Consider the following 13,219-nt stretch of genomic DNA (forward strand, 5'->3'; position numbering starts at 1 on the left):
ACCTGAAATGTGGCTACTTCATGACCCTCATCACGAGGTATAGACCAGAGGTTAATGGAAACAAGATGTATTTCCACATCACTGTTCCACAGTTCCATTTTGGATTTGGATGAAGGCAGAGACTGACTGTAACACATGATAGGAGGAATGAAGCAACCCTGGACTATCCCACAGACCCCCATGTGACGTGCACTTGTCACCTGCTCTATTTGCAACCCCAGTCTCCTCAGGTGTTATATTGCTCTCATTGTAAAACACAGAGAGTCAGCCTGGGAGGTCTTAAAGAGATGATTTCATACCCAGGAAAAAATTAGGGCTTTTCATTTTTAAATATGATTATCATTATATTATATTATTATTGTATTAGTGTTATTTTCCAAGTTTTGTGGAGCATTTTTTTTTTTTAACAATGGCCAAGAGATTAGTAAATTTAAAAGTGTATTTAAATAGATACACTACTATGATAGCTGGTAGTATAGTGAATAGGGTTGTTGGTTTTGGAGCCAAAGGTTGCAGGTTCGATCCTACCTCCAGCTGTTGTACCCTTGAGAAAGGGACTTACCCTAAATGGCTCTAGTGTAATTACTCAACTCTGTAAATGGGTAAATAATTGTAAGTTGCTTTGGAGAAGTGTCAGCTAAATTTATGAATGCAAAAAAAGTACTTGTCCCGTTCCAATTTTTTTTTTTTTTTTTTACAGTTTTCTGGCAATATGATGAGTTCTTTGTCAGTTTTGAGAGTATTACATGAATGGGACCTGAGAGAGGGAAAATGAAACCAGTTTTGTTTTGTCATTTTGATGTGAAAAATTGTGAAAATAAGACAGGTATGAAAAAGTAAGTGCCCCATACAGCAAGAGAACTACTGAGCGCCCATAAAGCATCTGAGCAAAAACACATATGAATAAAAAGATTTTTTTTAATTTATTTATTTATTTATTTATTAACTACTTACCTCTCTCCCCCCCCCCTTTTCACAGCAATTCGGCAGGGGTCTGCATTTCAAAGCTTTGAGTTCTCTTGGGAATGCTCCAAAATCACTCTTCACTGGCAGACAGCAGATGAAATGGCACACCACAGGGGGGTGAAATGTGTGCCAGTAATAGTTGGGACACTCCAGTTCTAGAGCTTACTGCCCTGACCAGAGTCATCTTGTCCCCTTAGCTATGGGCAGCTGGTTACAGAGAATTCCACTAAGCTTCACTGTTAGAGAAAGAAGCAAAAAAGAACCAAAAAATTCCAAGTTCACTTATAACAACTGGTATTTATTATGAAAGGAAAAAAATAACTTTACATTTTACATCTTCAAAATGAAGAACAAGATAAATAAAGCTTCATTAGAAAGAGATCAAATAAATCACTATATATGTTACATTTTTACACAACTGATATTTACATTATAGTTGTTTTGCCCCTTTTCAGCATGAAAATAAAACTGTACCTTTAGTACAAATTATCCTTTACTTTGAAACCTGTGTTGGGTTCCTCAGAGAAGCACAGTTACATTCTAGTGCATCTTGTTTTTTTAGCATAAGGCTACAACAAGGTCTTTTGTGCTAATCAAAAAGAAAAAGTTGTGTAACAGTACTGTTAAATTCACTTTTAGACATCTGAAAACCAAATTTTTTCATTCTTGTTTTACAATCCAAAAATGTTTACACCTACAGAAGACTGGCTGGGCCAGAAAGAGTCAGAAAGTTTGACAATAATTAAGGCAAAATCATGTTGACAACAAAACCACATAATGTTTAATGGATGTATTTCCATATATTTTTGTCTTACTTGGTGCACTAGGAAGGCCTCATAAAATTCTTAGAAAAAATATGGTCAATATGGTCACAAATATTGACGTAAAGATGTCATAGACTTCACCATATTTGCATAAAATCAAAAGGACCCCCCCCGATGATGGGAGGGCCTGTATGCCCATATGGAAACTGCGGCAGCACCTCCTTGGGGACACTGAATGACAAGACCAAACAGGAGCCCTTCCAAATACCAGCTCAGACAATACCTACCACCTCAATCAAGACCAATAGAAGCAGGACTCGTGCTTGGAGCTAAAATTCCAGCAATAAACAGAATAAATTACCATTATCATTTTCCAGCAAAAGCTTTTTTTCAATGTTCTAAGTTAATGAGGAAAAACCCAAAGAATATAAATCATTCTTAATCTTTAGCTTGGTGCTGGGTTAAGTTGCCTGAAAGTTGTGAAAGGTTAATATTCACTAGAGCTGTAATGTAGGTAGACTGTTGCCAATCTACTCAGTCAAGAAAAATACAGATTCTCATTTGGTGTCTCAGCAATACACAACGTCTCACGTTAGACAGCTCTCCTTGAGCATTTGCAATTCTTTAGGAAATCTGATTCTTCCTTCGGGTAATATTCAATATTGCACCATAAATTGTATTAGCAGAAAGAATATGTACAAAGCATCCCAGTATTTACATCATCTGATTGTCTACTTTCATTGATAGCAAATTAAGGGGCATTGTGCTCGAGTAAACCTGTCTATCAAAGTGTGGGTCGCTGTGACATATGCTTCTTGAGGTTGCTTAGGGGTATCCAAGATGTTGGAGCATTTCTGTCCCCTGACTTCCACTCTACAGTAGACACCTACTCTCACACAGGCCTGCACAGCACAGTTATTCCTCAGCTATAATAACAAGGACACATAAACCAGATTGGCAGTTCTAGCTGGGAAATGAAGAAACGGTTACCAAATATAACAGACAGGCGCGTCCACATTTAGAAATGAGACTAAGAGCGTCATGATTGAATAACAGAACAATTACCAGTAACTCCATTTAAGAAACTAAAAATGCTGTCAAGTGTGGACTATCAAAATCTTCAGCTCAGTTCTCATAAAGCTGTGACAGCATTGTTAGCGGGAAACAGAATCTAGAAGGCTTCCTTACACCCTTGATTGTCTTTCAATTTTAAAATACTGATCTGAGAACAAAAAGAGTTCCAGTGCTGGTGAGGTAAAATGTCACTCATTTTTACACAGAACCACATGCGGAACGACAAATATTCCAACTTGTCGGCTGCTGTGAAAACTGTGTAACAATTCTCATTTAATTAAAATGTGCACTTGTCGCAGAGTTTATGAAAAATGCAAAGTCCACATATGCTGGGAGGCAGAGATGGAGGGGGGAGGATTTATTTCCCTCAGCGCAGTGAGAACCTCTCCCAGGGCCACAGGGCAGCAGCAGGAGCTCAGCAGAAGAAAATTTCCCCATCGGTGCGGGGCTCCTGGGAAAGCAGCGACTCTAATGTACAATAAAGAATATTTAATAAAACAAAATTAAAAAAACACCAGTGCTTCTATTCAATATTATCACTGCACAGAGCATCGTGTTACACAACACGTGTAACAATATTTAATACTGCTGTATGTTACTGAAGCCATTAAATCTCTTAGCAGTTGCTCTACAGCAATCAGAACCTTGAACCCATTTGCTGCAAGTTAAGTTCTTTACTATTGGCTACCATTTGTAACATTGAACTCGTTGTTACTTATTTAACAAATTCATATTCTACCATCAACTTTCCAGACTCAGTCCTCAAACTATGAATTTCCACATTGCTTTAATACTGAAACAACTTTTGTAAGTTCCTCAGATTTTCTTTACGGGGCTCTACGTGATGTTCACTGAAAGCAAACTGGGAGTGTACCAAAGCAGCTATGATGCAAGGTGTGTGTCAGTGTACCTCCTGATTGTGGGAGACTGCCTTTGCCCTTCTTCTTCTTCTTGTCCTTCTTTTCCTTAGTCTTGGCCAAGGGAAGGAGTCTGGTGAGGTTCTGACCTTCGCTGCCTGGTGCTTTATGACTTGAGCTGGAGCTGAAGAGGTTCAGACTCCGTCCCTTGCGCTTAGAGCCCATGCGCATCAGGGAGTCCCGCCCAGGGGAGGAGGACAGCTCGCGCTCGCACTCGCCAGGGTCTCTGTCCAGGGAGCTTGTGCTCTGAAACCTTAGAGAGTCATCTGAGGTGCTGGATGGCGTTCTGTCCTTCCTTTTCTCCTGTAGAAACATTAATAAAATGGCAGGTGAATCTCACATGGATCCCAGCCACCTTAAGCCCATGACTGCAAGTTAAAAGGCATAAAACTTTATCAATCTTAATCATCAATGTTGAGAATTAAAAATGTACAATTTTTAGTAGAGTGGCAAGATCAAGACTAATCTGAACTGAAGGGTGGCAATAAGCCCAGTTGTATTGCATTACTGCACAGAATGTTTACAGCTAAATACTGAGAGACTGCACATACATTGTTTCCTTGTCTTTAAGTTGCCCCAAGCACTTACCACAGAAACATTCAACCATCAGGCTACTCTTTGGAAATCCATAACAGTTGTATTTGTGAGAAGGTTCTAGAAATGCTATCATCAACCGGGGAAACTCACATCCGCGTGTCCCATTTGAGGTATCCTGTCCACTTCCTGGATGGTTGTTTCCCTGTCCCTATCCAGCTTCCTCTGTGCATCCCTCAGCCTCTCTAGGTCTCGCTGGTACTCTTCTTTGCCCTCCTGTAGCTCCCTGCGTGCCTCCTCCAGTTCTTGCTCCAGACGTCGGGCCTCCTCCTCCTGGCCCTGGAGCTGTGCTTCCCGTGCGGCCAGCTGGCGCTCGCGATCCTCCCAATCACGCTCCCGCCGCCGGCGCTCCTCGACATGAGCCGTCTGCTGCCGGTAGAGCTCAGCTGCCTCCTGTCGCTGCTTCTCAAGACTGCGCTGCTTTTCCTGCTCCACGAGGGAGTTGGGCCGGGAAGCGGGCCGTGACGAGGGCTTCTCACTCAGCATGTGCCGCTGATCTTCGATGAGGCTGTCCTGTTGCACCACAACCACCTGGCCAACACAAACCAGGGGTCAGAGGTCAAAGGTCATATCACCTACAACTACAGACGCACGCCACACAAACACAGCCAAACCAGTTTACACACTCCGTAAGGCGACTCAGATAGTGTGGTTTTCAGCTTTAATTTCCAGGTATCATTTAAAGGCCAAATTAAAAATGACTAAAAACTGGAAAAATTTTACTAATAAATAAAATTTCTGAAATTTTAAAGTTTGTTACGTAACATATTAGAGATCCCTTTCAATTCTTAACGAACCACTATCATCATTATTATTATGTAAAACTTCTCCGTAAAGAATTTATAATAATTTAAAATAACCTTCGGTGGCTCACTGGACTTTATGTAACGGACCACAGCAGTTAGCAGCTGCTGTTGTTCCCTGTGAACTCTTTCGCACTAAAAACTGAAGCAAAAACCGGTCTCTCCTCTGTACCTGCAATGTGCTCAGCAGGTCGTAAAGATGGGTGACACTGTGAAGCAGCTGCTGCAGAAGGAACACACATGAGGGACACTAGTTACCAAGGGCTGAAATGGAGGGACCCGAGTTGCACACAAACCACACCGTATTCATGAAATTATGGCAATAGTGATGACAAACTCCTGTTTTGTCTGTATTTGCTATCAGCTTATGATGAAAAAATAGACTGTCATGAGGACTTGAACCTGTGACCTTCCGGTAATAATTTAGCTTCTTAATCCATTGTTACCTGCAGGTCTGTTCTTGAACAATAACATGGACAGAGTAGAATCAAAACGTTTGAATGGCATTGTAATTTTCATTGAACGGTGGGTTGTGGTGCTGGCTCAGGCTTTGGGGGTATGAGGTGAACAGGGGTGTGTGGAGAGGAGCCTCAACAGGGTATGGTGTGATAAGCACTGTGCGTAGACTTACCTCACTGTTCCGCTTGAGATGCAGTGGAAGACTGGCATCCCCACCCTGAGGAAAACATACACAGCTGCAGAGTTACAGCTGCCACATTAGCAATCGCGCGTGTGTGCGCGCACGTGTATATCTGTGTATGAGGCTGGGTCTAGCAGAGCTAAATAAGACCTAGATTCCACTTTCTTTGGGGGAAAAAAAAAGAGCATTAATGTAACATAAAGTAATTAAGTAATGTAATGCATTGCAATGTAATGTAATAAAGGGCATCACACCACCAAATGAAAATCTAAGGAGTATATCTGATTCTTGTGAAGCAGACCTGTCCTTTTTAATGCCCCTGGGCTGAATACTTGCTCTAATGCTTTCTGTCTGCTAAATGCACTAAACTCCATTAAGCCCCCAGCTGCACCTGGTGGTATACTGTAAATGCCATGCAGTTAACGACTCGAAAATCCCAGAAGAGGAAAACACCCTTGAGCACAAAGCTACTGTGGTGCTTGTTCTGATTTCATCCTGAGTTAATTACCTTTTTCAATACGCTGTCCGATTCAGTCCTACGCAGGTCTGAGCAGTCTTCACTCTCGCCCTTCTCCCCATCTAAGACAAAAACAATGGATGCTGCTGTTTCCAGGCACTGCTCACACAATGTGGGACAAAAGGAGTCAAATGAGGAGGAAAGGACTGAGGGAGGAAGGGTGGACTGGACTCTTACTCTTGTGGGTGTTCATTTGATGGCTGTCAAAGCCCCCAAAGGTCTCCGACCTTCTCGGCAGGCACACTGGCCCAACTCCACACCCAGGACTCTCACCGTTCACCAGCATCTGAAGTGTCTCCACTGAAACACACAATCAGTGAATAAACGTCACACATTCAGTTTATGAGCAGTAACATCTTACATATGAATCAACAAAGGAGAACTGAGAACTCTCATCTTTTCATATGGTGGCTTCATAAGCGGTTGGTTTAGTAAGGACTTATATATTTAGAAGTAGCCTTGATGGGGTGTGATCATGCTTACTTATTTTCAGGGCATCCATTATGATGGGCTCCCCTTTGGGCATGTCGCCTGGAATGGTCCTGAACAGTGAGGCGGTTCGAGGGGAGCTGACATCAGGCGTGCTGACATCGCACATGTCGCGGAAGAGCTTAACCTTTTCCTCCAGGAGTGTTGCAATCTGCTCGTCCTTTTTCCGCAGCAAATCTGGAGTTCCAGGGGAGAATGGGATAAACACATTGTCACTTTCAGTCTCTCCATGGTTGCACAACAGCAGTTTACATGTGTGTGTCTAACCTCTCATCTCTTTTGTCTTGGACTCCAATAGTCGTCTGTCTTCTTCAGTTTCACTATGGACTTCTTTATCATCTTTTGCCCTGTAAAGTGACAGATACATCATTGATCTGTCTGAAATGGAACTCTGCTGAACCCTGTTGAAGAATCTACTACATTAATCAAGGAAATCATATTGTATTTTGAGTAAACTTTTGAGTCACACACAATTTCACTGTCTTTCCAAAGTGGAGTCCATTCCAGTAGTACTGTTATTACTACTATAACTCAACACTGTTTACATTTAACACTGCTGACTAACGGTATTAACTGTTGTTGCACTGGCCCTCATTGAACCTCTGTTATGCTACTTGTTCTCAGTAGGGCCAGGAAGGAGTGGAATGCCCACATGAGGCTGGTGCAGCTCCACCTACATAGAGTGCATGGCGTCCTGGATAAGCTGCATCCAGGTGTTACGCTCCTCCTTGGAACTAGCGTGCACCTCCACCATCTCGGGCTGCTCGATCCCTGCTGTAATGACGAAGAAGCCACGCTCCTCATTGGCCATCTCGCGCACAATGAGCTTCTGCAGCGATATGACGGTGGACCGCTGATCCTGAGGTGGAGGAAGAGCACCGAGTCAGAGGATACATTTCTTATCTCGGCTTGGCCTGGCTCAACTGCTCATACCCACAAATATTCAAAAATGGTACCTGCCTTCTTAATTCTTGCTGCTTCCCGTTCCTACCTAAAAGCATATCCTTCAAAATGCTTAAATTATGACTGCTCTTCAATGTCATGCATAGTAAAACCGAAATTCTTTTAAACAGCTTAACAAACGTCACACTTGCACAATCCTCTTCAGTAACATTCAACGCTCCCTCTGCTGTATACACACAGCTGCTGCACACAGTTGATCATGTTGCTTACTTTCCTACCCATTATGCAACTAGGTCTCTGACTCTGTGTTTCTCATATTTTTATTTAGACTTTCTGGCAGAGTTTCATGTGACCAAGCTGAAGATAAACTGAGCTTATAGAAAGGGCAGGCAAAATAATGGAAGGACAAAAAAAATCATTGCATAACTTCCTGTCTGCATGGCCCTGACTGCCGTGAGATTTAGAACAAACATCATAGCTTCAATAGACGCGGTGCATATCACAGCCTTGAGTGTTAGGTTTCTCCTTTGATTCACCTGCTATAACACTGAGAAAGTACGTCACAGGTATCCCCCACTTTTTGAAAGTTCACTTTATGCCACTTCGCTTTTACGAAAGACCTACATTAGTACCTGTTTTCATTAACCAAAATAAATTCGATAAGGATTTTTGATTATACGGAAAAAGGCGAAAAGCGAAAATAGCGTTCAGCGTTAGTTTTGCAGCGAGCCGTTATAGAGGCAGCGAGAGTTGGGCTGCCAAGCTCCTTCCCCGTGACCTACACTCAGCATCAAGCCATCACAGCTTTGAATTGTGTCTGTGAGCATCTGTGCGTTATCTCTATTTATTTTGTGCATCCGTTAGCAAGATGTGTCCTAAGTATCAGAAAAACCGAAGAGAGCTCATAAGGGTGTTACGCTTAGCGTAAAACTGGACGTAATTAAGCATTTTGATCAGGGTGAGGGAATACAAAATTACCATATATATTAATGGTAACTGCTTCTTCGCTTTACACCATTTCAGCTTACAAAAGGTTTCATAGGAATGCTCTACTTTCGGATAGTGGGGGAAACCTGTATTAAGTAAAAATGTAAAACTGGAACGTTTCAGTGAAATTGTCACGGTTAGAAAAACAGCACATTTCTGGTTTGGGTTAATGAAAAAAAAAAGACAGACAGACACTTACCAGTGAAGCAAATACATATTTTTGGTCTTTCTCCTGAAGGAAAACCAAAACGTCAGAGAGGAGCAGCGCGTGGACATCTAGGGGAGAGGATGTGGCTTAAACACAGGACCAATGAAGACCCCTTACGGAGATGCTGGCAGTAATGAAAATCAGGCTAGGAAGAAAAAAAGAAAGCTTGTGCCCTCACCCTTTAGTCTGCCTGCAGATGTCTTGAGCTGCAGGGGGCCGTCGCGGAGAAGCTTCCGGCCATGCACCAAGTCCTCCCGCGCAAACATCTGGCCGCTCTTCATGCGCATGATGGAGCGGCTGTCTGTGCGTCCATGCACCTCTCGCAGCCTCTGTTTCTTCTCGTGCTCGTTCACTTTGCTGTCCACTGCTGCAATGACCTCCTTCACAAGACGCAGCGCCTGCACCACATCATTATGGTCCTCTTCGCTTTCTGGACACAAATGGACAGAAGTCCAACTTTAGTCTCATTTTATACCATGAAATAAATGAGGCACATCTTATTTAAAGCATCTACTAATATCCAATTTACTGAGTACAGTGAATTCTGTTTTTCAGTGCTGTGGTTCTATCAGTAAAGATAATACCTCTATTCAGAGTATTAAGACATAGCAATGGATTGCAGTGAAAATCAGCAGTTAGTAAACCTCGTACAACTGCAGGTCTTCTGCCTTGTTCAAAAGGAACGCTGTCAAACTGATTTAATCTAGACAGTGATTACTGCGGTTAATGCTCGTGACCCACCGGATGATTAGATAAGTCCTGGCTAACAAAATGGAGACCCCAGGATATTTCCAGCCTAAAGCTACAAACTTCCCCAATGCGGTCATCACTGTACCTGTGGCACATGGACAGCAGACGTAACATACTTTTTAAAAAAAAAAAAAAAGCTTATTTACTAAGGCAGGGGAAAAAAAAAAAACCCTCCAGTTATTTAAACAAGGAGGGGTGGTTCACCCGTGTGGCAAGTTTCGACTCCGTGACTTCCCAGCACGCAGTCAGCAGCCAGCACCGACTGAAACCTGGTTGTGGACTGTTGCACAGCACTTAAGCCTAACCTTTGGTGTGTTGCAGCAGTCTCTGCAAGAGCACCGGGTATTTGGTAATCCGCTGTGTCACAAGCAGAATGCACTCTGGGATGCTTAGTCTTCGCACAACTGTGCTGCTCATCTTTTTCTGAGAAAGGTAACACAAGTCCGGTTAGAAACAGAGTAAGATGCTGATGTGCCTTTTGGAAGTGATCATCCTAATGGAAAACTCAGTAGTGGAGTAATTCAAAGAGGGCAGTTCACACTGAGTGCAAGGTAGCGTACTGGCTCAAGCCTGAGAATGGCCCTCACTGTAGTGCACTTGTGTGGTATTTACTTTGCTCTGAACAAAATAAGCATTTATTAGTTAACACTAATCTTTTATTTGAATGTGCTGTTGTACACTAAAAACAGCTTGTGTTACATTCTGAAAATACTACTTAAATTCTCATTCAATAAATTCCCCTAGTAGCAAGCGAAAGGCAAGGCAGACGGACTGAAGACTACCTTAACAAAAGCCTGGAAACGCTTGTCTTTAGCATGAAGTTCCTTGTAGAAACTGACAGCCTCGTTGTGGCGGCTGCAGAACTTGCCGTAAACTTTCTTCAGGCGCTCTGCATTAGAGTCAGAGAACTGGACGGAACGTATTGGAACAAACCATTAATGGAATAAGTAATTTCACCAGAGAGAATAGAAAACACAGCGATGACATTTCAAGACATCGCCGGCCTTTGCTGTATTCTCAGTTGCCGTCAGTCTCTCACCTGGGTGATGAGGATGTCACCGATTTGGCGGATGATGAATCCTCTGTCTTGGCTGTCACGTTGTGACTGTCTCTTCCTTTCCAGGAGGCGAGCAAAGAATTGGCTGTGGAGCTCCAGCAGGCTGTCCAGCATTGGGAAGAGTCGCTCCAGCATCTGCACCTCCATCTGTACCTCCTTCTTTAACCCCTTACTATACACATTAGCCATGATCTTCAGCGTCCGAACATGGTGCATCTCTGTCTGAATCAGCTCTGCAGCAATATATGAAGATAAACAGACCTTTGAGACAAAGAAGTTTACGTTGCACTTAACTGCAAACTTCCTCTGTCACAAGCTACACCATCATGCAAATCATACAGGACTAGAATGCGCTATAACAAATGTGAGGCACTTCACAAAACCAACCGTAGATCACATCCTGTCTCTTAATGACATCCTTCTTCAGCTGCTTAAGAAAGTCCTTGCCCACAGTATAGCTCCAAGAGTCAGCCTCCAGTTCCTTAGCATCCGGCTCAAATTCTTCCATCAGCTGGCTCTCCATCATCTCCAAGCCTGAACATATAACAACAAAAAAAAAAAAAAAAAAAGCCTTTACCTGGGACCTGAATGCATTTGGTCACATTTCCATGTACAAAAATTAAAAAGTTATTCATGAAGAATTCCCTATAACATTTAGTCAGCTTATGACAAAAATAGACTTTGGACTGCTGCTGTATCCTTCTCGACTCTTCACGTTCTTCGCAGCCTATTATCAAGTTTTGGTAGATGACCAATTTATTCTTGTCTCTCCATATACATCTTTCAAACGGGTTCTTTTGAGTATAACTGGAATGGTATGATATTACCATATTACCTATGATATGGTAATCTCTTCACGGATTTTTACAGAGTTCCCATTGAAGATTCTTTTTAATAACATCACTTCACTCTCATCTTCTATAAGGAACCTTGACATTACATTGGATGCAAATTTCACCTGTAATCAAATTTCTTCACTGGAAAAAACCAGATTCCTTTGCAATGACCCACAAAGTCTACCATTCCCCATTGAAAATTCCAATCAGCTCCTTATCCATGTTGGATTACTGCAATTCCCCACTGATGAGGCTTCCTATATCTGCCCCCCACCCCAATATTTTACACTGGGGGAGATGGGGTGATTTACACAGAAGTGCCTAATTCATATAGAAATCACATCTGTTCCAATGTTGCAGGTCTTGAATGATTTCAACAAACATGGTAAACATCAGCTGTAAGTTTCCCCCCCCGTCCTTACCTTCATCCACGAGGGACTCTGTGGACTCATGAACCTTGCTGGCCTTGTGCAGTGAATCAGTGGACTGGGAGAGATATTTCAGTCCATTCAGAGGCATGTCATCCAGGACAGGGCTGTTGGGGAACAAAAACGTGAATACAGAGACCAGACATCGAATATCAAGGTAATGACATCTAGAACCAGACTAGGGTGGGAGGCCAGAACATGGAGAATGTGTGTAAGCGTGTGTGCATTTCTATGTGAGTGTAGGCCATGGGTGGGGACTCACCCAGCAATGTTACTGATAGAGACACTCTTGGACAGATTACTACTTTGGAAGGGTATAATACTGGTGGGCCTACGGAAGCCAACTCCTGCAGAGGGATCTTCAGTGACTAGGATGGCTGACCGGGGCCGCTCCCGTGATGGTGTAGCTGCATAGACAGACAGGCAAAAATGAAACAAACAATGTCTCAAGAAGTTCAGCTTGGTACTAGAAAGCAGCCTTAAAGGATAGTAAACCTTACAAGTAACTTACTTTTCTGCCTCATAGTGACAACTGGCAATGCAGCCGAATCTGGTACTGTAAACTGTGGTTTCTGCTGCTGAAACGAAAGGGAAATCTGATTATTCGCAGTACAGGGAGAAGCATCAGTATGAACAATTATTATTACAAACATCTAAACCTAAAGTAATTACATTTTCCCATTGATGGATATGGATTCACTGAGTTGACTGAATGAAACAAATTATGCATTTGCATCTTTTCACACGGCTAAAGCCAATACAGAGAAAAAATAAAAGTATAGCCATTACCTTCATTTTAACCTTGGCACAGACCGGAAGGCTTTCTCTGCAGCCCTTATGAACATGTACATTGCAGTCTGCAACAAACAAATTCCGATTGTAAACAAAGTGAAACATCTGCCCTGCTAATCAATGTAAACATACACCAATACGCATTTAATTAAGCAGATCACAGGGGGAACATCTGAATACACCTGTAGCCATGGAATTTCAAATCACTGGTTTCCGGCAATATATCAAAATAAATTAACTAAAAATTATAAATAAAACTGAAACCTATTGTTGTTAGAAATTAGTCTGTCTGGAAACTTTTTAAACTTTGACAGATCCAGGTCTGTGAACACTTTCACTTAAGAACAGGTATATAATATTAATGACCAATTTCTTTATTCTGTTTAAAAATATAAAATGTTTTACTCTCAACTTATGAGAACTCCGTCATTTTACAGATGAACAGGGTACCCAGAACTTGGTCTTTTTTAAATGCACATAACACACTTTAATGT

The 13,219-nt window shown here is 42.2% G+C and overlaps 1 protein-coding gene across 6 annotated transcripts in view; it reads right to left on the minus strand.

Moving 5' to 3' along the window:
• Positions 1–1,294: 1,294 nt before the first annotated feature.
• Positions 1,295–13,219, minus strand: part of LOC108926604 (A-kinase anchor protein 13-like) — an 85,739-nt gene continuing 73,814 nt past the window's right edge. For 3 of the 6 annotated variants that reach the window (XM_018739379.2, XM_018739378.2, XM_018739374.2), the window contains 19 exons: positions 12,723–12,790; positions 12,445–12,511; positions 12,196–12,340; positions 11,928–12,040; positions 11,057–11,203; positions 10,652–10,902; positions 10,395–10,520; positions 9,918–10,035; positions 9,041–9,292; positions 8,854–8,930; positions 7,442–7,623; positions 7,032–7,111; positions 6,759–6,941; positions 6,453–6,575; positions 6,267–6,337; positions 5,750–5,794; positions 5,291–5,341; positions 4,409–4,846; positions 3,199–4,024 (listed from right to left, as the gene is read on the minus strand). In XM_018739379.2, coding sequence (XP_018594895.2) covers positions 3,653–4,024; positions 4,409–4,846; positions 5,291–5,341; positions 5,750–5,794; positions 6,267–6,337; positions 6,453–6,575; positions 6,759–6,941; positions 7,032–7,111; positions 7,442–7,623; positions 8,854–8,930; positions 9,041–9,292; positions 9,918–10,035; positions 10,395–10,520; positions 10,652–10,902; positions 11,057–11,203; positions 11,928–12,040; positions 12,196–12,340; positions 12,445–12,511; positions 12,723–12,790 — 2,909 coding nt within the window. In that variant the 3' untranslated portion in view covers positions 3,199–3,652. Of the gene's footprint in view, positions 4,025–4,408; positions 4,847–5,290; positions 5,342–5,749; positions 5,795–6,266; positions 6,338–6,452; positions 6,576–6,758; positions 6,942–7,031; positions 7,112–7,441; positions 7,624–8,853; positions 8,931–9,040; positions 9,293–9,917; positions 10,036–10,394; positions 10,521–10,651; positions 10,903–11,056; positions 11,204–11,927; positions 12,041–12,195; positions 12,341–12,444; positions 12,512–12,722; positions 12,791–13,219 lie in introns of all 6 variants that reach the window. The other 3 variants (XM_018739377.2, XM_018739375.2, XM_018739376.2) reach the window with 3 other exon arrangements.

This window comes from Scleropages formosus, chromosome 7 (assembly GCF_900964775.1).
Source record: "Scleropages formosus chromosome 7, fSclFor1.1, whole genome shotgun sequence".
NCBI classification, from domain to species: Eukaryota; Metazoa; Chordata; class Actinopteri; order Osteoglossiformes; family Osteoglossidae; genus Scleropages; species Scleropages formosus.